Source organism: Drosophila simulans, chromosome 2R, assembly GCF_016746395.2.
Source record: "Drosophila simulans strain w501 chromosome 2R, Prin_Dsim_3.1, whole genome shotgun sequence".
NCBI classification, from domain to species: domain Eukaryota; kingdom Metazoa; phylum Arthropoda; class Insecta; order Diptera; family Drosophilidae; genus Drosophila; species Drosophila simulans.
Window position 1 is genome coordinate 17,868,143 of NC_052521.2, and position 26,031 is coordinate 17,894,173.

A 26,031-nucleotide genomic window follows, 5' to 3' on the forward strand; every position below is an offset into this window, starting at 1 on the left:
TTGGGTTGCTAATACCAAAGCCGAAAAACTGAAGTCAAAAAGGGAAAGGGAAAGCGAAAGCCAAACACTGCCGACAGTCGATGACATTTGAGCGATAAGAGAAACTGTTGTGTGGCTTACTTGCTGGCAACCCCAGTGATTTTCTATACCATGTTCGGGGGGTCGGGTCAGAGGTCGAGGGCGCTCCTTGTGGTTGTTGCTGGCATTAAGTATGCAGGCGTGTGAATCGTGAAGGCGGATATATACAAATAGTAAATGCTTCGCAGGCAGCCACAGTGCTACACTTGCTTTTTACAACATTGAGAATTGTTTTAAATGTTAATGCCGATGCTCTTGGGCTGATAATAAAATGGGCAAGTCAACAAATAATTGAGATGTTTTCCTGAGTGTCATCTCACACACGCTTTTTTTTAGCCAGCCCCCAAAAAACCGCCCACAGTGGGCGGGGTTGGGGGTGGGGGTCAGCTGTTCTGAGTGCGCGCACTTGTGTTAAATTATGCGGGTTTGATTTTTATTGCACTGCCGCTCATTTCTTTCTTTGCTCCCTTTGCTTTATTTTTTTTTCTCCCATTTGTTTTCCTTGCTTTGGGGTTTCCTTTGTTTTATAGGTTTTCCCCAAAGGGGGGGAGTGGGTCTGCCCAAATCAAAACCATCTCGGAAAGTATAAACAAGTTGGAGTGACGAGCACGCGTGTGTGTGCGGCTGTAATTTGGTCATGCCTCGTTGCCCCAACGAGCTGTTGCTTGGCATTTCAATTAATGGCACTTGCCACCCTTGTATCTGCCATACCAACCCACTGCCACCCACTCCTGCCCGCCAAGGGGTCAGCTCTTCCGACGCTGCACTCCTAATGAAGCCGTCTCCAGCTCCAGCTCCTCCAGTTCCAGTTCCAGTTTCAGGAGCAAACCAGCCGCAACCCCATATATGCCACCAAAATGAAGGTCTCGCCTCTTTGGGATCTTTGTCAACACTTAAAAAAAAAAGATGCAGTATTTAAAAAGATTACAAAGATTACAATAGTAGTTTACATATGAGTTACATTACTTGTGGAGCTATTACTTAGTAAATATATTACTTAGCTGCACTTTGCCATGATTATTTGTTTGTCAGATTCATTGTTAGTAAAAGTACCACTAATTTTTTTGCGTGCACAATTGCAACTTCGCGTTGACACGTGACCGCAAGGACATTTGTTGAGCCTGAATATGCCGCATCGCACGTCTTAATAGATTTTTGATTTGTTTGCCCGCCCTTAGCTGGCAACTCAGACTACCCCATTCCGAACCCGGATCCATATCCGAATCCAAATCCAATTGTGAGGCGGGCGTGCGTCTCTGATTGGAATAATGATTTCGCTGAAGAGCAGATAGAACATAAACCGAGCCAGATTTGTTGAATTTTTTCTTTTTTTTTCGGGGGGAGTAACTTGTTTTTGTCAATATAGAAAATCAATAACTGTTTTTGCTACCGTTCGGTTAAATCAGACGAGGGTAATCCAATGAAGAAATCACACAGGAGTCCTGGAATTAGGTAAAATGCTCCGCGAAAAGGAGGATTAAAAGCGAGTCCTGAAAGTTTGTCTATTCTTTATTTCTGGCTATGAACATGGGTTGGTTTTGGGCAAAAATATTTTACAAATTGTTTCAATTAAAAAGTTTACTGACTTTGCTTTTTCGCCTTTTACTTTATCTATAAGCGGCTTGCGATTGACACGTGCCTCCATTGCCACGCCCCCACGACCCAACGCCTCCGTCGGTTATCGAATGGAAGTAATCGCTTTTCGGGGCCGCTAATTGCGGCGACCTTGCTTTGCGGGGTATTTATAAGTCCGCAAGTTGATTGCATAATACTCGCAATGTTTGGGCAGTGGGCCAGTCGTAAGCTGGGAAAGCCAAAAGCTGGGCCAATCAATTAAAAATAATCAGGCGGAAAAAGTTCTGGCCAATCTGCACAAATATATATTTCACAGTCGCTAATTAATTTAATTGATTTAAACGCTTCGGCTTGACCCATAGCAGGGCGAGGGGGCGGGGTTGGGGTTTTGTTATCGAGTGCATTTGATCTGTTTGTTTGCACAAAATTAAATTGACTTGTAATTAAAAGTTTCGCAATTGATTGAAATTCTCGTGTGTGCTTTTCCTTTGTGCTCTTCGGTGGCTGCGATGAGCCCCAGTACTAAAACCGCTTCAGGGAGCTCGCAGCAAATAAATAAAAAATAAGAAAAAAATAACACACTAAAAAGTGCTAATTAGGAGCATTAATTAAAAATGCATTTTTTGCTGCTCAATTGAACTGCAGAGAACGTGGAACTGAAACAGTTCTCACACACAGGACATTTTCTCTTTAAGCCGGCGGAGTATAAGAGCAGCAGTATAAGAGTATGCCTAACTGACCTATGGCAGGATATTTTTGCGCGGTTTTCTTATTGTTTAGCAGCTTAAATGGGAGTGGGCATAATTAAATATTCTATTAAAAAACAAGAAGCAAGTTTTATTTAATAAGAAGTATAACATTGTATTTCTTTTTAGGATTTCCCAGCATTTCAAAAGCAGAATGGTAAAACAAGTTCACCAGAAAGTGGAGTACAATAATATTATGTTTAAGATGTTTCCTAAGAAGAAAAGCTTTAACTTAAAATAGAAAGCATAATAGAACGTGTGATAAATTTGATATGTTTGATATAACAGTAAAATAATTATTTACAAGCATTTCATTACAGTTACAATAGTGCTTTACTACCTGCCATTATATCCGCCATAAACACTCCAAAGTTGCGCTTGGTAATTTCGTGCTCCAATAATCCGACTGAAGAGAGCGGCTCTGCAGTTCTAGTTCTCTTTGCTCTTCTATATGAACGACATATTCGAACTTGCCCGAGTGCCGAAGTTAGCCGAAGGCGAGGCGTTCGCCATGTGCCCGAGCGCCGATTAGCAGTCAGTTCCATCCTGCGACTCGAAGGCGAAGCACGCGTTTCTTGATTTATGTGCCGCGGTCTGTAGTCCCAGTTAAATCCTGTTCAGATATATTCCACTGTGTAGGGTTTCGAAAAAGTGGGCCTAATGAGTCCGGGCCTTCGTGTTAATGGCGAATTAATGACGGGCGATTAAAATGCAATAGCCACATGCATGGGGCGCCGTAATGAGCTGAACCGAGCGACTGAGTACAGTGAAACAGTGCCATAAATTAGAGGCGCCCACACAGTGTAGCCTACTACTTAGCGGCTTTTGGGCTTACGATCTGTTTGAAGTGTTCGTAGACCGTTAAAACCTTTCGCCCGCCCACAAAAAAAAAAAAATAAGTTGTTGTGTAAAGCTCATTTCGCAGCAGATTAACAAAAGAAAAAAACAAAACCAAAAATAAAGGCCAACTCTCAGTGAAAACGAACCAAAAACAGGGCCAAGCGGAGAAAGTACTTTCATTGCTCCCCAGGCAGAGCTTAACCGAGAGTTTTGCCGGGCTCTAATTTGACGGAATCGTTAGTTGACCAGTGACGTTTCACCACCCCCCCGGAATCCGTTTGGCCGGATCCGGATCGCGTGCCGACTACAAGCGTAATAACAATAAACTTGCGGATAACAACCGCAGATACACAGATACAGATACAGCAGCACAATGTCCCTGCCATCCAGAGCCAATTTCGGATTACTCAACTGGCTCATCGGCTGGCTGCTGCTGCTGTCGATGGTTTTGTTCAGAGGTGAGTTGCGCGTCGGGCTTTTTAATTAAATAATCCAATTTATTTTCATTTAATTTCTAATTAAATTTAATTTGTTTGCGCCGCGCTCTGGCCCACCTAATTGCCCCCATGCCCACCATGCCCACCACGCCCCTTGTAACCCGAAGACTTTCCTTTGTCGCCTAGGATTTCCCGTCTAATTTCCGGAAAACGAGCGAGTTTCGCTGGCCGGGGTAGCGGGAGAATGCGAATTGAAAATTCTTTAATTTTTGTGCTAAGAATTTTAATTCCGCTACACAGACGGCAAAAGTTTTCCCTTTTGTCCCTGGCGCAAGTCAAAAGGTGAGGCATTTAATGCCCATCTGTGTGTGACCCCCAAAAAGTGGAGAACCAACAGAATGAAACATTATACAGAGGAAAAAACGACTCCCCCCAGCTTGGTTGTAGAATATTTTTGTTTTTAATGCATATATTATATATGTATTTATACAGACTTCATGTTTTTTTTGGGGGTAAAATGTTGTACTCCTCAAAGCATTTTTATTTGAGTTAACAAAGTCGCCGCGCTCTCTAAAGTCTTTTTCTGTTTAATTTATTGGTGAAGTAATATTATAAAATGTTTTAATATTGGATCTATGTAACTTTAAAATACACACATTGTTATTGTACAATAGGTAGTTTTATAAAAAAGTAGTTAGACAATGTGGAAAAGTCTAGTCTACTATCATCTGCATTTAAAACAATTATTTACAGAAGAGGATATATGCAACTAAGTGCTCCGGCTATTTGATTTTCCGTGCATTCGTGACCCACTCCTGGCCAGAGTCCCAGTGCTGGCCATCGTGTGGGTCCTAGTCCCAGTTTCGCAGCCATCAAGGTTGGTCCAGTGACCAACTGAAGGGCAGGAGGATGAATGGCGAATGGCCGCAGAGTGCGAATGCGAATGCGAATGCCACATGCAACGTGTGGGCTGGGCAAACGGTTTTATATAATAGTTTGCAACAGTGGGGCACAAGTCTCACTTTCAATGCATCAAATGAGAAGCACGCGCCGCAGAGATAGAAATGTGGGAAAATAAAAAGTAAATATGAAAAATAACACACACTAACGAGCGGCAGACACTTGGAAAATATGCTGTTGAAGCTTGGTCATGGCCAAAATGCTTCTGGCTGCAGTTGCACTTGATGTTGTTGCTGCAGCAGCAGCTGCGTTGCATGTGGCATGTTGCAGTTGACACACGAAACTATTGCCATTGGGCTTGGCTTGGTTTGGCTTTTTGGTTTTTAGTTTTGGGGCTTAGCCGACTGTTTGCTGCTTTTAAGTTTGCACTTTTTAGCTTTCAGCAGCTAGCAATTTTCTACTTTCCGTTTTCAGCTCGTCGTTTGTCATCTCTGAAAACAGTAAATTGCATTTTTATACAATTTTCCATCATTTGACTTGGCAGTTGTTCGTCTGGGCTTTGTAATTTTCAAATGAAATACTTTCCGAATGCAATTCGCTTTTGCGCAAATTGTTTCCTTCGTCCTGCTTTCCTTTGACTTGGCTGCTGCTTCGCCATCTCGTTGGCCCATTGGCATCTGTCTGGCCATTTCATTTGGCTAAAAGCTACTTGAAGTTGGTTAAGCGCAGACAAACAGACGAAATAACTCATCTTGGCAATTGCAGAACCTGCGAAAAGGCAAGCAATCAAAAAAGATTCCTATCGAATTACTGGGCAACCGTTTCACCAAGGATTTTCTTTGGTCTTGCTTTTATTGGATTTCTCACAAAGGTGGTGATTATTACTTGTAATGATAGTTAAAATTGGCATTTAAATTATTTAATTCAAAGTTTTTGAGCATAAAGATTGTTTGACTTGATTGCAAAAGCTAAAAAGTGATTTTTCACTATTTTAGCTTTGACAATTAGCCATATTCACTTTTTAAGTACCAATATTTAAAAGTTAAATTTGCATATTACTGATTATTTTTATTTTATATAAATTGAAATTTTTTGATGCAAATTTTCGGAACGTTGGCCGCCAGTTTGATTCTTTTTCTCAAATTAATTGACAGGGAAAAACTCGATAAATGCATGCGCATATTTCCATAATGAATTCATAAAACTTTCGATCGTGTCCTTTCGCGGGCTCGTGTTATTTGGTTTGCTGGTTTATTAATAAATAAATTCTGCCCTTGCGGTTTGCCTGTATGTGTGTGTGCGTGTGTGTGTGCGTGTCACTCTGTATGCAAAATTGCAGTTATTTGCACAGCTGTTTTGCCATTTAAGCCAAACAAACGATTTTGCCCTTTTTCACCGCATATGCCGTGTTTTTTCCCCCACCAGCCACTATTAAGTATTTTTGTAAATATTTTCCATGTCGCCAAAAAGGAAAACAAAATGAATCAATGGCGAAAAAATGATAATAGCCGACGTGATTTTCCGCTGAGTACAGTTAATACAGAAGCAATGCTGGGAAAATGTACATATAATTGCTGGCGGAGCAATTCGGCGTAGGCACATCATTCAGCGGTGTCAGACTGATGAATGAACCGACGCATTGGCCCAGACAAACGCCTAGGAGAGCACGCAATCCATCCATCCACCGCACTGCCCCATCCAGAACCATCCATTTCGTTCGCTTTTATCCGATGAAAAACTCACGAGGCGGCGCCTCCAAGTATGCAAAGCACATACTCAAGGGTTCGCAGGATCTGTTTGCCGGCGGGTACAGGTTATTCACACAGGCAGCGGCGTGAAAACCCGCCGGATTCTTCTTCAAGGCCAACCAACCAGATTTTTACCTTATCTTCTCATTTTTTGTGCGTATAAATATAAACATACTGTTGTTTTTTTTACCCCAAAAAAGCTGCTCGAAGAAACAAACTTAGTCCGTTGTTGATTTTAATGGCATATGGCTTTACAGGCATTTGTGATGAATGTGTGGTTAAAAGTTCCACCGGAAGGACTCTAGACTCTATGTTTGGGCAAAAGGAGTTTGAAGGAAAAGTCGAAGGGCATCATTAATCATTTAATAGACCAAGGACTGTACTTGAGGATGGTCAGGGATTACAGAAATCTGGAAGTCATTTATTAAAGTAATTTATTCACTTTACAATGTAAGCTTTTAACTGATGTATGAAATATATTTAAATCTCGCTTAAAATAATAAACTATAAGAAATCTCAAAAATGAATAAAATTCTTTAATCGGAATGATAGATATGTATGCCTTTTCAAGCGAGTTTGAGTTGTTAATTAGGCAAAGTATTGTCAAATAGTTTCTTAATTAAACTCCTGGTAAACTTTTTTTTCGGGCCGAAAGATGAAAAGTTGCGCTAGTCGCTGACAAGTATATATATTATTTTAGGCAAATCCACAGCTTTTCCTATTATGATTTCGTTTCTAGGCAGGTCAAACCGACTTTATTTTTTTACCGCTGCCTTCGTAACACTTATGGATTTGACATTTATATGACAGGCAAGGTTTTCTTGTGTGCAAGCTTGTTGTTTCTGTTTCTCAAGCCCCTTGAGTGGTTTTTTTTTTTGGGTTTTCGTCAGGAAAATATATATAAATGAAAATTGTTTTTATTTTGCCCCAATGCGAGCGGGCGTTTCTCGATGGCTCGGCATCCATGTGCGTAGATACATACATACATGAGCATTATTTTTTGATTCACTTGGCACAGCGCTTTCTTGCTAACTCAACTATTTCGGTCACGTAACTTTGGAGCACAGTGCAGAGAAAACCGAATCAGCCAAGAAAGAGGAAAATTTATGCATTTGATTTCAACTAATTTTCAAAGTCCGAGCATGGCTGCGAATGTTTCTGTTCTGTTTTTGTTTATCGTTGGCCAAATTATATGCTGACATAAATTAGCCAAAACTAGAGTGGTTTCAACCACCCCCCCGGCCAATTTCTTTGTGGGCCTGCTTTTACGACCAGCACAACAGCCTTGAGCCAAAAGACGTGGCTATTAAAAAGCACTCCACCATCGAAAACTCCTTAGCAGCTGTGCTGTCTCCCAGCTTTCGGCTCGATTTTAAAGCCTTTTGGCCAAAGTGCCAACCCAAATTGAACCAAAACACTCGCAGACAGACAGACAGACAGACGGACAAGTGTCGTAAAAAGGATATACACGCTATAAGTTTCAAGAGCGGGCGGCTTGCGGCACCAAAGTTGTCGATAAATCCACAGGAGCACAATAAACCAGTTGCGCGGCTCTAAAAATCGTGTAGGCCTCAATGATTTTGCGAGGAAAATTCGTTTTATTAACACCGGGGACACGTCACATCACCACACGTGCTGGGGACAAAGTTTTCACCACTGCTGTTTTGATGCTGTTGCTGTTTTTTCCCGGGGCGTGCCGGTAACCTACATGAGATGTTGCCTCATTCTGAGCCGCCTTTCCTTGAGCCTCCGGCCTGTCTGAGCCGCTTTTATTAAAAATTCCTCACACAATCGAAGGGGGTAGGGGATTGGGGCCATGGGTGAGAGATGCCGAAATAAGCATGTTTAAGGCAACCAACTAGCAGGAAACAACCAACAATTGTCTATGCCGCCGCTGGTGTTGCTTCTGGTGTTGCTGCCACTTCGTGCTGCCACTTCGTGCTGCCACCGATGTAGCAGTTTTATTGCTTTGTCATTCCAACATATTTCACACAGACACATCAGCAGAGCGGCAAAAGACGTCGGCGGCATCGTCGACATTTCGCAGAACTGAGCCGCATTGGTTGCTTATCCTTTCGCCCCTGGATTTTCGGTGATATCCTGCAGCCAGACAATGGGTTAGTGGTGGGTATATGCAAGCGCAGGTCATCGCAGCAGTGAATTTGCTTAGATTGGAAAAATATCTACTTTCGATGACCCTAACTTTACGAACTTATCTAAAATAACTATATTTATCTCGTATTTAAATTCTGTTCTTTTTTTTGCACTAAACTGCAATAAACTGCTGGCCATAAATTTCCAGATGAGTTTACAGAATAATTGGTTAGCTTTTCAATAAATTGCGCTTGGCGCATGCCGCCACAATTTATGATTTTAAAAGTTTATCGATTATGACTGATCAGGCAAAACTTAATAGTTATGTATTTGCCAAACACAAATATGACTTAATTGCGTTAAATTTATTTATGCCAAAGAACATAGTGCAAGCTCATAGTTTAACAGTTGGCTTTGATTTATTGAGTGGTTATATTTATTAAATTAATTGAGACAGGCAGGCATTTACTTAGGTGAATCTATCCACTTTAAGGGGTATCAAATAGGCAACATTCTTGGTGCGGTGGGTCCGCTCTACTTGCCCCTTATTTATTTGCTGTACATGTCTGCCTCAGTGGATTGTTATTGTTGCTGCAGCCCCAGCGTTGTTGGTATTGTCAACAGCCTTTGGCGCCCCAAAAGGACTGACGCATTTCTCATGCGCTCGCGCGTGTCATATTTATTTATTTCGCCTTGAATCGTCCTTTCCTTTTTTTTTTCATGCCGCACATACGAACAGTTTGCAATTGTGTTGATGTGTCATTTCCTTTTTTGAACTCTTACGAGTATATAGTCAAAGCGTTTTTCATTTCCCGTTTCCTTAGCCATTGTTGGCCAAAAGTTTAGCACGCCTCTCCATTTGATTTCGAGTCCTTTGATAGCCATGGTGGGTGTGTGAGTGGGTGAGTGGGGCTTCCGCTTCGAATTGATTTGCTCCACTCGAGGAGCTGTGCTGGTGCTGCGAAAATCCTGCCCACTTAATTAAACCAGCCGAAAAGCGGCAAACATTGCCGGGCCAAAAACTTCAACCGTTTATCCAGCTGCGAACACGAATTGACAGCCAACTAACATTTATGGGCGCTTGTCATGTTCTACATTTTTATGGCTCGGTCTCGACAATTATGCGCATTTGCTTTCCCTGAAAAGCGGAACTCACACACACACTCGTTTCCAAAAAAATAAAAAATATAAAAAAGGAATTAATGAAAATACAAGCAAGCAGCCAACCAACAACTGTTCCATATTTGGTTCACTGAACTCAAGCATTTGCCTTAATTTTGTGGTGTCCTTTGGCGAAAAATGAGAACCAGAATGGTAGGCCAACTTTGCTACCTCAAGACGACGCCTCGCTTACTCTGCCAAATGCAACTTTCTATTTGTGTTTGGTATATATATTTAATATATATATTTAATTTTCCACAGACAATTAAGAGAATTCGTTTACATTAGAGTTTCATAGATATATTCAAATTTAAAAGATGCCTGGATTATTATTATTAATTAGCGATAAAATGATTGTTATTCTTAAATTTAGAAACACCTAAAGTTTGAAACACCTTTTCCGAGGGTATCGACCTGCAGAGCTTGTGAATATATGCAACATCGGCTGCACTGCAACTGCGTGCAGCTGTGTGTGCTGTGTGTATTCGAGTGCATTGGCAAGTGGCCAACAGTGGCAGAAACAACAACATAGTAACAATTGGGTGGGCTGTTAAAAACAGCAGAAAGCAATTAAACTTGGTCACGAAAAAAAAGCGAGCGAGTGGAAGACGCTGCGTATACGTAATAAATGATGCCGAAAAGTAGGCAAAGGTTGCCACTGCTGCTCCAAAATTCTGCGCTCCAAATGCCGAGTGTTATTAGTCGAGGGTATGAGGCCGTCTAAAGCAATTACAACTTTGGCGTTGCAACAAGAGATGGTGGAGGGGCAAACTTTCTGCACCGCCAGCTCGATGACCCCGAAAATTTGCTCCATTCTTTGCCAGCCCATAAACATTTGAATTTCATTTCGTGTTACCCCCGGCTATATAGGCTATATACGCCAGCGTTCCTTCTCATTGACATTCATGGCCGCCCATCTATTGAACTTTTAACGCTCGCCCGGCAAAATGTCCTTTTGTGTGCGTTTGCTTGTTGTCGCCCGGCATTTTGTGCACTTGACCATTTTGTTAGCCGGGTGTTTTGGGCCATCACGCTGCCTGGTCGCAGTAATTAAGCCGCCTCAATGGCTGATCAAAATGGCATCGCTCGCAGACATTTTCAGTCCCGTCTGAACGCGACAATTTGTTGGTCTCTTTACTTTTTTATACCTTTTTCTCGTTGGTGTTGCCCCATTTTGGGGCAATGTTTGTTTTGGCTGAATTCCCATAACGGCCGGCCATTTTTGGGTTTGCTCTCGTTTTGCGGTTCCCGTGAATATTAAGCTACAATACGTGGCAGTTTTGGCGGCTTTGTTATCTGAAACCGCTGTGCTTTGACAGCTCTCTGAATAATTCCGAAAAAATGGAGCTAACCATTTAAAAAATGGCGAACCCTCCGAGCTATGCGTGTAATTAAAGCGAGACTGAAAAGGAAATGGCTTTTATCATTGGTCTACGTCGAATGTCTGCGGCAGAACCTGCAAATTATTAGTACAAATATTGGCAGAACTGTGCAAATATGGAATGTTGCCGCCTGACTTTTGATATTAATTGCACAAACAACTAATGACCTAGGCGAACGATTGGCCGTAGGCGTCTTGCTTTTGCCAGGACCTCAATTTGGTTTCAATTTGTTGCCACGCATTCCGGCCTGCTCTCGACTCAGTCAGGCCACAATAAATTACGGCATTAAATAAAGTTTGTCAAAAGGAATACACACACACTGGTAAGAATGGCCTAGTCCGCATGGAGCAGCTCCTCCTCTGGCCCTCCAGCTGCTCTCAATCTGATTATCCCTTGGGCCCGATGGGCGTCGCCGAATGTGTGTGTGAGTGTGCGTGCGGCCTGAAAAATTGCACAATTTCGAAATACACAGGACACACACTTACAAATTGGGGCACATATGTTAAATTTCACAGGGCCCAGCGGATGGCAGGACGACGCCCGGCTACGTGCGGACATTAGATGACTCTCCCAGGACGACCTACGGGCGATCCCCCAAGTCCAGGACAGTGCGTAGGATGGATTTGATAATTTGCTGGCCGGGCCATAAGCAAAGCTTAGCTAAAAGCCGAGCGAATGGCCCCAGCTACGGCCTATGATGTACAGCCCGAGCTGGATGTGTCCAGCCTTTCTGTCCAAACTTTGAGCGACAATCTAAAATAATTTTAGCTCCAGCAGGCCAAGGGGCTAGTAGTTGCTGCCCCCTTTTGCTAAATGGTTGTCCTTGTCCATGTAGCACTTAAGCCACATTCCATTATCAGAGCCCAGAAGTGTCTACACGTGTTGCAGGGGCTCAAACCACTCGCAGGAATAAGGGTTGTCCCATTGGAACTTGTTTTAATTATATTTCGGTTTGATTTCGGAATGTGTGATTAAGAGTGCCACGAGTTCTTCAAAGCAAGCACAGGTCATCCACTGCATTCAGAATTGGTGTGAAATTCAAAAATCTGACGGAATACTCAATGCATCGTAGCATGTTCATGACTTTGTTACGTACCACATGGCGTATGCTTAATGTGTGGCCGCAATACCTTGCCACACAGGAGAAAGGGAAGAAGTCGCAAGCAATTGCTATTATTACGCAGTTACACGAGTCCTGGATGCAATGCGTTTTGTACACTGAGAAAAAACAATGTATGGAGGGGTTTTTTTGCTAAGAAAAGTTGAAACGTTCTCGATAGGAATTGTAGGTAGGATAGGAATATAAAAATCAGATGGATTCATTTTTACATTGCATTTGCTTAAGTAATTGCCATATTTCGTATGATATTAACAAGAATCATCATACCATTTATTTTAAGTTATTAAAAAAGTGTCAAAAGAAGACTTTCAAATCGTATTCAAGCTGCCTTAGGCCAAGACTTAATACTTGAGATTGGCCAGTGACTTTTGCTCTGTGCAGCACATGCCACAATCGGTGCTGAGGAGAAATCTGCAAAGAAATGACAGGACTGTGCAGCAGGAGCTGTCAGCTCCTTTTTGGCTCGCATGTGCAGTTATTAATTTTACTGCAACTACGACTACGTTGCCTGCCATTCGGCATCTGAGGGAAGCTGGGACTTTAGACGCAGTTCCAGTTTCATATCGCCAGCAGGTCCTTGCATTCGGTAGTTCCTGCTCCTGTTTGCTGCCATGGTCGCAATTATTTTTAATTATTTCTGCTGGCAACCACAAGCTTGTTGCAGGTGCAGCTGTAGCTGTAGCTGTAGCTGTGGCTGGATCAGCTCTGATGTATGCTGCGAAAGTTGTCAGGCAGTTAATAAGCTGACTCTTTTGTGGTAGTTGGCTGTAGCTCAGTTGCTCAGTAGCTCAGTAGCTGTTGCAGCCGAGAGGCAATTTGCAGTTGGCTTAACATGCCTCGATGGCTGTTGGTTTTATGTTCTTCTGGCTGCAGTTGATTCCGGCCTTAAAGTTAATTTGTGTGCGTGCGAAAGTTGCTAAGCAAATGTTGACAGTCTCTTTATTTTTTGTATTTCGCTTTGCTTTGCTAGCAGCGTAGACAGACAGACAGTCACACTCATGGTTGGATCATTTAATAACCTTCTGAAATAAAAATCCAATATGGGACCGCAGTCTAATCCCACTTTGGCTTTTAGCTGCCACAAAAGTCGCTTAATGCGCGGGCAGGGAGTCAAGTTGAGTCTGCTGACAGCTTTTGCAGCAGCAAAAAAGGTCGCAGCAGCAAAAGTTTTGCATACTTTTTGGCGCATTATATATTAATGATACATTTGCCAACTGTCTGGGTCCGCGGGGGGCTGCCAAAACTGTAAGAATGACAAAAAAAAAAACGAAAGACTTGTCTCTCATTTCGCAGTCCTGCATCAGTCAGTCACTGGCACATTTTATAATCCACAATGATTGATATCTCTGTGTGAGTTTGTGGGGCTGGGGGATATGGGCTGCTCGCATTATGTGCACTCACTTGACGGAAGCAGCGAGACAAACGAGAAAACAAAGAGCCAGCGCCTAAAAGCCAGCAGCACGAAAAATATCGCCACAGTTAAAATGTCACAGTAAATTCATATTCATTCATTATGTTAAAATCCCCCACGGGACAAACACAAAAGGTCCACGGAAAGTGCACAAAAACACAGGCACACAGTAGCACACACACACACCCACAGCAACACACCACCACCAGCAAACACTCACACACACATGTGCATAACATAGATTGTATATGACAAAAGTGTTGAGCCAGAGTCGGAAGAGCTGCGAGTGTCGCATTCATTTTCATTAACCCGTTTTTAGGCCTGGCCCAGGCCACTCCCCTTGCGGGCTCATCCCCATCCCGCAACCCTACCGCCCCCGCCAGCTGATGAATCACTTGCCTAAATCTCCGGCATTCCTGGCAACAGCATTTTGTTGCTGCTTTTGTCATGTAAGTAGATGCATACTTATATACGCATTGAGAGCAAAATCCCCAGCTAAATTTGGCACAATTTAAATGTGCTTTTTTTATGCCTAGTAAGGGTATCGTATTATCCAGCAATCCGTTGAAGATCTTAACATTGTTGGCTCAAAAAACACGTTAATCTTGTATTAAGGTGTCTAAAATTGGTTTAACCTAGAAGGGTTATTTCAAACAACTTGTTTTTAGGCCAAACTAAAACACTATTTCTTACTATATGATAGGAAAAGGTATGAAAGATCTTTTTCCTTGTGTACATTAGTTGGAGTGAAGCACCTCAGGCAGGCCACTGACTTTCTTCAGCTCAACATGCGAGTGTTGGCCATATCCGAGGGTTTAGACCTGTTTTGCATGCCTGGGAGTGTGACAAGTGTGCCATGTTGCAGATAATTGCTGGCTGTGTGTGCGTGTGACACGATTTCGTAAATTCCATATTCAAGTAGTGGATTGGGTTGGTTTGGGCATCGATTTATTGATCCCTCCTTAAAGCGACTTTCAATTGCCATTCCCAAGGCTGAATAATTGAAATGCAGTGAAGCAGCGAAACGTCGAGTTGTGTGAGTGTTTGCTTAGCTTAATCATCTGGCGGGCATCCCTGTGTGTGTGAGCTGCGTATTTGTGTGTACTTTTGGCTTAGGCACACACCTAATTGCTAAGCAGATACTCAGATACTCAGATACACACAGACTTAGGCACGGGCGGTGAAAGTCGCAGCTGCCATTAACCAATCAAGCGCAAATTTGCCAAGGCACTCGGGCATTGAGATCCTTATTGAGCTGTGTGTGTATGTGTGCGGATGTCAGGTGGTTGTCGTTGCCGTTAATTAAATCGCTCAGATAGAAAATTAAAGCAACAGATGTTGGGCTTTATGGCGGCGAACAAATCGAAATTGTATGCGACATTGCAGCTAATTAACATTTTATACTGCAAATAAGAAACAAATGAATCTCTGTTTATTGAAGTCGAGTATACGCGGCGTATACGTGATGTGGCCACAGTCGCCCCCCAACTGTCAGCGTAAATATTTAATATGCTAATAAACAACCATATGGCATTTCATTAAATACATTATCATAAAAAAAAATTCCACACGCACTCTCATAATTTCATTAGCACTCTGCTGCGAGAGTTTTTGCTCGAGAAATTCTGTTTAAAAACGGCAAAAGCTGGGAGAAGAAAGCTGGGAAAGCTGTGCAAACAGAAACGTCAGAAGATGGCAGCCGAATATAAGATGGAGGTGGCACAATAAAAGAAAGCGGAGGAGACCCACCCATCTTAGCCACATCAGAAGCGTGTTGGAATTTAATTCCACTTAATGTTGTTGAGCGCGTAAGATTGAGGAGTTCGCAAGGGGGCTGCCATTGAATGTGGTGAAATATATTTCATTTTTTGGGTTAGCCTTTGCATTGAATTAGCATAGATTGTTCATTCCGCTACAGGAACTGACCCAACTGTAGTGGATTCAAAGGAATCCGGCACTCACACGCGCCGAGCAGAAAGTATCCACTCTTTTCTTCCCTCCGCCCCTCGAGTATGCAAATAATAAGCTGGATAAGGGGAATGAGAAAAGCAGGGAAATGTGGGGAAAAGCCTCTCAGTGGCAGCTTTAAACAGCATTTACAAATAATTTTCCAGGGATGAGGCGCGCACAGCAACCGACGACAAAGAAAGATCCGTTTTACACATTCTACACTTGTAATCATTTTTTTTTCTTTTTTTTATATTATAACTCGCCCTTCCGCGCTCAAAAAGGATTTATTCTCGTGCTTAACTTGGCTTAGCTGACGGTTTTAAATGTAATTAGTATGCATGTTTGCATTTCGTTAGCGCCACCGACCGACGACTGTGAACTTTTCATTATAAATCACGCTCGCATAGCCACGAGCAAAGGATACTTGAGCGTATCCTTGTATCCCAGTATCCTTGCAGGCATAATGATTGCCAAAAAAAAAGAAGTGTGTATTTAAATAAATTTTAATTAAAGCCGCTACGCAATCTAGAATAAATAAAAACAAAGCGAAAGTGAAAGTAAGACTTTGAGTTTACAGACCGAGGCAAATTTCCTGGTTTCCTATAAGAGGCGTAAGATCTTGGCCAGGAGCAGGGGGCGTGGCAGTGGCAATGGCAATGCCTCCTCTGTTGTTCTACTTACTTTGACTGATGAAGATTTATGCGGCAAAGTCGAGGTTATTGCTGTGGTTGCCAAGGTGCACAAACCCCAGACGAGTCGAGACGAGACATACAGGATGTGGCAATTTGTTTCGAGTGCCTCTCCTTGTCTCATTGGCAACCAGGTGGGCTGGGCAGGTGCATTTGGCTGGCTTGGGAGCAGCTGTCAGCCACTTACTGCCAACAAACCGCGACAGTGACAAATTCAAAATAATTTCATTTTCTCTTTATTTGCACTCGATTATTCATGGGAACGACCGAAAGTGGCGTTTAATTAAATTTGACAGCATCTACAAATTTCCATTTGCCAGTTATGAGTTTACATCGAGTCTGTGCCAGCCAGTTCATCGTTTTGACCCCAGATAGTTGGCCTAAAAGCCCTATTCCTCGATCAAGAGCACTTACGAATTGTGGCAAGTTAACTTGGTTGCATAACATTGAATATGGTTTAAGTGGCGTTAATTGTCATAATGAAGTTAATGTTGCTTTCCGTTGCAAATGGTTAGTTTTTCTGAATGGTAATTAAATGTTTTTTCTCTGAGAAAAAAAATATGATTAATTGGATAGAGAATATGATTTTATTACATTTTTTGTATGTATTTTTGTGAGGCTATAAGGCACTCATTATTTGCCCACTTGTGCTGCTACTATTAGTAAATAACTACAATGTAAATATTTGCTTGTTATAAATCGTTTATTACCTGTAGTGCACTTGAGTTGTTTGTCTAAATATAAATTGGACTCCAAGTATTCAACTGCTTAGCCCGTTGTTATGTAACATAAGCGAAAAGCGCACTCGAGACCGACCGGAAAAGTGTTGGCCAAGCAATTTGCCATTTGGCATCGGTTGTTTCCACCCTTTTTTTCCGCCTTTTTGCGTTTTTGCCTCTTTCTCGATTTTTGCTTGCCCGCTGCAATTTGCAATTTGTTTGTTTTGCCTGTTTTGGTATAACCGGCAGTTCTCTGGGGCTTCGCCCTAATGAATCCAGATTATTAATGTGCTCTCGTATTTCTTCACTTGATTATACATGTAATTTGCGCCCAGCTCCAGCTTCGTCCATTTGGATCCTTTTTGGTGGGTCTCTCCTTTGCTGTTTGCTTATGTTTTCCTTTGGTTTACATTTCATGATTTCCCATTGTCAGTATCCGCATCCTGTCGCTCCTCCTACCCAATCCCAAGCATCATCCTGTCGTGTCCTTGTTGGCCAGAATGTAAACAAAAACTCGGCATCAGAAACAAAGTGGACACCGACAGCAGCTTATAAATTAGTGACTGACTCAATTAATGAATGGGCCAAATTAATGGAACTTCTGCTCCGCTGGGGCGGTCCAAAAACCTGAAACGGCAAAAAAAATAAAAACCAACGAAATAAAGTATAGTGAAACAGAAACGGCTCAGACGGAAAGTAAGACTGGCTTAAAGCCGCTCCAGTTCTTCAAATTAAAACGCTTCCGAGAACCATTTAATTGACTTTGGGAGGGGCCACTATTTCCACGCAGATCCAATGAAAATTCATGAAAATTTAAATCGCTTCTCGCTTAGCCTTCCGGCCGAAGTCTGTTGCAAGTCCTTGCACAGAGAAAAAAAGAAATACTTAATCATTTAAATTGCATCAAGAGCCAGCCAGCCGGGCAATCCAAATGTATTTAGCCACAGAAAGTATGCCACAGCGAATTCCGTTCGTTGGCCATAAAAAACACAGTGCAATTCAAATAGCCGCAAGGATGAAGGAGCCAAAACCAAGGAAACCGAGTCAGAGAGATAAGTAAATCATGCAACCAGAGGCAACTAAAGAGAGAAAACAAGGATAAAGGCAAAAATGTATATAAATAAGTTTTCTATTAATCATAGAAATAGCCGGCAACAATGTGCCTGCTAATGGCGTAAATTTTATGGCTGCCCTCTTAAAAGTGTGCAACATTTGCGGAAGAAGGGTAGCTAAAAAGGACTCGAAAAAGGTGTTTTAACTGCAATGCGCTGCTGGCTAAAAGTGTTATTACATTTTCTGCTCAAAAAGCCAAGTAATTAGTTTGGATATTCAACCCCAGGGCAGTGACTCGAGTTTCCTGGACGCACTTGCACGTTAGTTATCCTTTCGAAGGAGCACAGTCCGTAGTATCCTTTTAGTGCTTCGGCCAGGCTAATGAATAAGAATGTGTCTGGCCCTGTGAAGGCGATAAACGTTTGCTGTGATTATTTGATTGGAAAGACATAAAAACCCGGTACCAGGATACGCCAGGATACGTCTGCATGTGAACACATCCATTACATACACATACACACACAGACACACTCGCATCCTTCGACAGGCATTTAATGGTCACTTTTATGGATACGCACTGCATCGCATACTGCCTGCCATTGATCGCCCTTTTCGTCAGTCATTAAAATGTTTATGCCCCTGTCCGTCGTGGCCTAATTGAAGAACTCTCTCGAGTTGGCCTTCAGTTCGGTTCGCTGGCCTTAATTAGGTTGTAAAACTTTAATTACGACTCGTCGCAATCAGCGCAAATCATTTGGAATTTATACCTATGGCCCAGCTCCCACATCTAATTTGAATGGCCATGGACTGAGTGACAATCATCAGTCCCTGTCGGCGCATTAATGAAATATTCAATTCGATGGCCAGTTTCTACGGGCCTTTGAGTGATGAGCAGTGCTTAAAGTTGCCAAAATCGTTGCTCTTAAAGCCCAGTGCTCCATCAGGGCGTAAAATCGATTTCGTGATATATTAGACACACACATCAACGTTGTAGACACTGGATCATGTCATGTGCGGAGCTTCGATAGTCGTAGTCAGACGGAAAAAGCCGTGGGCACAAATTGGATGTGTGGCCAATGCTCGGCGAAACTCATCAAAATGCAAAACAAAATACGCAAAAGTAATTCCCATCTACATCTAGTTATTTATTTTCTCATATTGCCACAAGATGTTTCATCCGAGCATCATTTACTTTAATTGAGCTGCGGGAAGAGGACGAGGGTAACTCGACTAAGTTTGATGGACCAAGTTTACTGGTCCCATATCGCGGGTATTAGTTAATTTTTGTGGCCTTTTGATTGCTTGGGCAACTGCGATTTAAATAATTTGGCGGAATTTTCAAAATTTCCAACGCGCTTTCATGGCTTTCATGTGGCTGCTGGCAATTGAGTGCTTGACAACCGGGCCAAAAGTGTAGTGACAGCAGTCACCGTGGCACTGCCCACCGCAAAACGTTTACGGATTACATATAATTAAGCAAACTATTCAAATATGACGCATACGCCATGTGGTTATGCATCAATTAGCGGCGCCGACTGCAGTTAAGCATACATAAATCAGACATCGCGCATACGCCACGTTGTCACGACTGATTTAAGTTTGCCTGTCATGACGCTTAACCACCCGAACAATAAAACTGGATGAGTGGGCATCACGGAATCGCGATTCGAAATGTCCCCACTTTCATTTTGGCCCACTTTGCATTGCAGTTTCGGCCAAGGACGGTGTTCGCGTAAATTGACTGGGCTTGACTTTAATCCCTCGTTTGCGCTCAATTACTTTGGCCAAGTTAAATTGGTTTTGTGTCAGACAGCCAACTTAGTAAAACGCAGAGCGGCTTTGTTTCTGCGGCTTCTTTAAATTTAGTTTTTAGCAAAAACTTGCTATTCAGCAGGCAAAACACTTACTCATTTAATCAACTATTAAATGTGTTCGTATGCAAACTAAAATTGATTATCTCATAATGAGTGCACTTTGCCTGCATTTAATGAACATTAAAATAAACAACGCTCCCAATTTATAAATTATTGGACTAATTGATGGAGTGTGCTCAGTTCATAATTCGATTGTGCTGTATTTTGCCGGCAAACTGTAAACAAAAACGATTAAATACTTTTAGTTAAAAGGAAAAGTTGCTACGACGAGTAGGATTAAAAGTTTCTAGGTCAGGGAAACCATAAAGATACAACCACGACAATAGCTGTAAGTACAAAATCAGGTCTTTACTTTCGGGGGTTAAATGAGGCTTTCCTCCTTAACTAACAAAGCTGGCAAAGCAGTTCAATTAGTGGCCCAAACAAATGAGTTGCACTCGCCCATGTTTGTTGTTGCTCCAGCCGTAGTAGTTTTCGTGGTTTTTGGGGTTACACAATACATAAGTTTCCTGGAGATGAAGGACGGATTCGGGCGGCACAGGGTGCTAATTTCCAACTCCCGGGGCATATTAGTTGCTGCCACCATCGCCGTTGTTGCCAGGGAAATGATGTGGAAAATTATGCGGAGCATGCCTCATGCAAATTATGATTGTGTTGATTATGACGCATTAAAGCTAAACGAAGCAGGGACTTTGTTTTGCAGCCCGGCAGCAGGAATTAGCATACAGATTTCCATTGGCGACACGTAGCCCTATTTGAAGACTTAAAGTTTTCCATTCCATTCCGCTTGCCTTTGTCCTGTGCTTTGGTGTTGATGTCGCAGGCCAGGCATAAAATTACAAAGGCCTCCTGGAATGGCACACTTTCAGGCGCTTTTATGGCTGCTAACAAGCTCATAGAGCAGACCATTCCATTCCCATTCCCAATCCCGATCCCGGCCAGACGAACCGACCAACACCAAAGTGAAGACATTAGCAGTGAGCCGGGCAAAGTAACCCAAAAATGAAGTAGATCCCGGGTACAAAGGAATCTAAGAGCGAACTCTGAACTGAAACTAGAAAAAAAAGAAACAGCTGTGCAGAGGAAAAAACACACGATTTGATTTAAAAATAAATATACCCAGTCGAATATGTTAAGGATGTTCTTTCATCGTAGGAAATTCAAATACCTTTTTTACTATAATCATTCATTTTCATACAGTTTGCATGTATCGAATTTCGTTATATTTTTTTTCTGAGTGCAAAAAGCTAAAACACACCCCTCCCTCACTCCATTTGCCAGGATGGAGAAAAAAATGCCGTCATTTGCATGCATTGTCAGGCGCAGGTTTTTTGGGGGGTGTTGGGATCCGAGAAAAAAAGGTCAACTTGGGTCCCCAAATTGGCACAATAGTTGCGTAGGTGTTGAATTTGTGACCGGACTATGAATAAGCTCCTTGGCTGACAGTTTTTCCTGTTTTTTTCCTGGCTCTCCTCCAGCAAACATATTTATTTCCACACTTTCATTGGTTCGAGTCGCTATGCGTTCATTGTGTGGTATATAGTATATAGTGTATAGTGTATGGTGTGTGACCCAGGGACGAGGCCAAAACAACAATGACACTCAATGCAAATTGAATAGAAGACAGGAGCAAGGACCAAGGACCAAGGACTAAGGATCTAGCCAGACCCTTCGGACGTGGCGGGATGAACGTTGGCCAACTTGTTGACTTTTAAGCCCAACAGAGTCGACCATTAACTTGAGAGTTTTGTAAGTAGATATATTTACGTGGCATTTCGCCTGTCTTGGCCTTAAAGTGCCGCCCCATTGTGGCGGAATATTTAAGACGCGATTTCCATCGAATGACGAGGCAGTCAGTGTCGAAATCAATTCAGACCAACACGAACGGCTCACGGCCATTAAAAAACACACACGAATGTTAAGTAGCTGTGGCGGTAGACGAAGTACAAATCAATTTGCATTTACATTCGTCTGATTTCCATCGAAAGGTCTAGCATCACGTTGATTTTCGCAGAATCATTGCCAAAATATATTCTATAGAAATGAAGGAGTAACATCTGCTTGAGTTTACAATTAATAATTTCCAACGAAATACAAGGACTTGAGTCTCGCAGATGTGTAACAGGTATATTTTAAATTTTGCTTGCTACTTCAACCATTCATTTTCGAAATGACTTGTCCTCAAATATGCCCACTAATTACAATATATACTCTTATAAATTTTTTTTAACTTTACCTTGCAATTAAATTACATTGCTTGGCTTCCAACCATTAACTGCAAAATTATGGCTGTCATTTACAAGCACTTTTCTCCGCTTGACGACAATTTTTCCGTAATCCCGCTTTCCTTAGAAATTTATTTCGCTTTCATTTTGGCCAAACGGCGGTAAAAATTTCAATAAACGCCTGTGCCATTCATTACAATTTATTCGCGGGATTTTGTTATTATTTTTCGCTGGCAAAAGAATTCCAGGAGAACCGAAGAACATTTCTTTCACTTTTGAGCAGTAGGATCCGCCTTGTTCAGTCAGCTGACAGACAGACATTCGGCGTGTGCAAATTCAAGCCGCACACTAAACGAATCAGCGACATGGCCACAGGAATCCTTCGGGGAATCCTTCAAGCTGTCTTAAGTCGGGCTGAGTCTATTGTTTCGCAAAGAGGATGTCACCGACAGAGCCATGCAAACTGCAAGCGCAGTAAATCCATTTCCAGTCGTATGTAAGACGAGAAAAGAGTGCGGAAAAACCAAAAGAAGTACAGAAAGTCAAGTTGAGATGGTTGTGGAGGGGGGAGGGTACCCAAGGAAAAACTACCGATTTCCCTCTTCCTTGCCAGTTGCAGCTGAATATTTTACGCACTGATTAAAGCAAACGAAAGTTTGGCATTGCCATTTGCATTCCCCCATTCGCGAATCGCAGGGGACTTTTCCCTGCGCATGCATATTAAATGAGATTTTCGACGCTTTTCTTTCGCTGATGCAGCATCTCGTTGTAAGTTGTTTACTTTGTCGGCGAAAACTTTACCAGTGTTAATGTGCCTAACAGTTCGGGGTGACAAAGGGTTCATAAACATCGCTGGCTAATGAGGAGCACTCGTGGCATGCCAAGGATGCACGAGAAAGTCTAGACGCGGCTTAGTGGGTGGATATATATTGGCATATACTTATAGTATAGAGGCGTACCTCCCACGAACCAAATAAAAATGCCATAAAAATCACTCATACGCCGTGATGTAGCCCAATAATATGTGGCACACAAACGACGCACAGCGACCTACGTCAGATGTCCTGGCGGTGGGCAAGGATGCTACACAGCGAAAAAATTTACGAAACTAGAGCGCGTATAAAAATTGTCCCAAAACAATTACGTACTTTAGTACATTTACATTTAAAATGAATCTGTTATTTATTTATTGTAGATTTTCCATGCATACTTAAACAATATCCAAATTTAATTTGCTATTCATTCAATTTCAACGTAATTTCGTTGTTTTAACTCAACAAAAACGTTTTCCAAACAAATTTGTACAATATTGTGTTTCATTTGTGCAACAGCTCTCATTGTGATCAATTTAAAGCACAAATGAGAGAAATAACCAATCGCTACTACACTGTTTCCGTGCACGACTGACTGGTCTTATCGACCAAGCGAAAACGGCTAATAAAATGTGTTAAATTATGACAGGACACTGGCGCAACGAGTGAGATAGAGCGAAAGCCGGGCTAACAGAGATACAGAACTCGCATAGGAATTGACCAAATGGCAATGGCCCAGAGGTTCAGAGATCCTGGCTGGCGGCATTTTGTTAAATTAAATCAGAGCGGCTAGCAAAAACGCCCGCTCTATGTAGTATATGGTGTTGCCCCCCTCCGCAATGAGGCAAATAATCATGAAAAAGTCAGCCATGGCAAGGACAACAAGGACAACAGGGACAACAACAAGGGCAGCGAGCAGAGATAACCATAAAAGCGTCGCCCAAAAGTCTGCAGTACTTTTTGTGTGCCACTAAATGTGTGTGTTTTGTTTTCTGTGTCCTGCCGCCTGCCTTAACTTTTGGCCCCCAACTAACACACACACACACACACAGACGCAGCAGAGAGAGTCCTGTAATAGTGGCCCGCATTGTATTGTTTCCTCGTTGGCAGTTTCACTTGGGGAAAACTCGGCAAAGTTCAATGCCTCCTCCACACAATACGATTCGGTTGGTATTGGTCCTCCTTCAGTAGAAACTAGAAACCACCTTCCAGCCACCAAGCATTGCTATACTTGAGTGGGCCACTAGTTGTGAATGTCATTTTTGCATTTCTGCTTTGAAGTTAACCGGAAAATTTTCAAGGCAATGTCGTACTTTTGGCCAACTTAAAGCCAATGGAAAAATGCAGAGAGGGATCGCTTTGCCATCGAAATGGAAAGTCTGCCAAGATAGAAATCAATGCCAGGACTTGTTTATTGTTCAGTCAGAACACTTTGTTCGGCTGACTTGATTTTGCATTGGAACTTGGATTTGGCCTGGCCAAAGCCGGCGAACCAGAAACTATGTCAATGCCGGGTTATCTCAAAGTGGTTTCATCTACTACCACTACCAGTGTGCGTTTTCATATTGGGTCCACTTGGTGCTGATTGCGTTGAGTTCGATCTGCGGGCTCAATCAGTATGCAATTAGCTCCATTAGAACTAAACCTGTCCCAGTGTATTGGCTTATCGGGGGGTAATTAATCAACACGACATCGGAGAGGGTCGTTCCATAAGTTTTAGATGTACGCCTTTAATTTCCAGCTAAAAAACAAAAATTAAACATTTCGCCTTTCATTGCTTTACTTAAAGTAAAATAACATAATCACAGCAAATGAGTTCGTACAAAATAATGTAATATATTTTACACAGCAATTTTCAATATGACTACCTAAGATTCCTGTGTATCAACTCTCGTTACTCATACGCCACGTTGTTCAATTATGGCGACCAGCCACCAGCTCTCCGCCAACCAACTCCACTCGCTTTCTGCCATTCTCATTGGCATTCGGAAGCATAATTTATGGGTTGGCAAAGCGTCTAGGCCATAAATTAATTGTCGCGCCTAAGTGCGCACGATGTCGTCTGAGCACTCGGATCGACAGAATGGAGGCAAACTAAATAGAAAATTGCCAGCATTGGAGGACAGACATTACCAGACGGAGAACGAGAATGGTAACCAGGGGGTGCAGGATGCAGGGACAAGGTGAAATATGGGCCCGACCAAATGGCTGCGTTTGCCAGCGATGGCAAACTGCAATATGCCAATGATAATTGCTTGAACATTACGCATACGCCGTGTGGTCAGGCTTTATGGTTTTATCTTCGCCATTAAGTGTAATCAATTTTTCGAAAGACGTGGGGGCAACCAACAGTTCGCATTCCTTGTCGGTTAACCAATATAGGATTTCATTCGCAGACAATAAAGCAGCTGAAATTGTTTTTACAATTGCTTTCCTTTTCGATTGCACTTGCCAATGCGAAACGGAAAACGGAGTCAAATCGATTCCGATCATAAAGCACGAGCATGTGTGCCCTGGAGTGTGGCATGTAAACAGACCGACCCGAAGAAGGAGATCCTGAGCTCCGATTAATGTCTGTATTTAAGTGAAGCACACTTTGAGGCGAATCTTGCTGAGCTCAGCTGGAGAGCCCGGACGTGGTAACTTGCCAACGCCAGCAGTTGTGGCCCTAGAAAATGATTATGTGTGCTGGTGGCGTTGTCAACACGCTCGAGGGTGCAGCATGTGGTCCCTGGAAGGAGCTAGTCCACCCGCCTGCCCGCCGCATCTGCTCACCTTGGTTTTGTGTGGCTGCGGCGCCTTAAACCGATTCCAGATAATTTCTGACTTTTATTTTTCATTTGCCCAGCGGTATCGCCCCTTGACGAAGCATTTACGACGACACATCCGTCACTTGTCGCCGCATTCAGCGGGCGTTATCAGATTTCGTTTCCGATTTTTTTGCAATCTCCTTTTTTTTCTGATTTTTTTTTGCAAATTTTTCGGGTTTTTCTGCGTGACATGTGATGCGCATGCAAATGCGAAAGCGGGCGGTTTTTAAATGAGGCACGCAGTTGCTTTTTTTTTGGTGGGTGGTTGGGACGGCGGTTCATCATTGCAACATTTTCATGGGGATTTTATGCTCATTGAAATGCGACAACGAAAATCTTCCAGTTTTCCACGCGCTGCCAAGAGTCACACACACTTTGGCCTAAAATGTCGCCGCGCTCACTTATCG

At 42.5% G+C, this 26,031-nt stretch overlaps 1 protein-coding gene across 1 annotated transcript in view; it reads left to right on the forward strand.

Moving 5' to 3' along the window:
• The first annotated feature begins 2,922 nt into the window (after positions 1–2,922).
• The window catches only part of LOC6735433 (zwei Ig domain protein zig-8), a 46,395-nt gene continuing 23,286 nt past the window's right edge, over positions 2,923–26,031 (forward strand). The window contains exon 1 of the mRNA XM_002082337.4: positions 2,923–3,697. Coding sequence (XP_002082373.2) covers positions 3,613–3,697 — 85 coding nt within the window. The 5' untranslated portion in view covers positions 2,923–3,612. The remainder of the gene's footprint in view (positions 3,698–26,031) is intronic.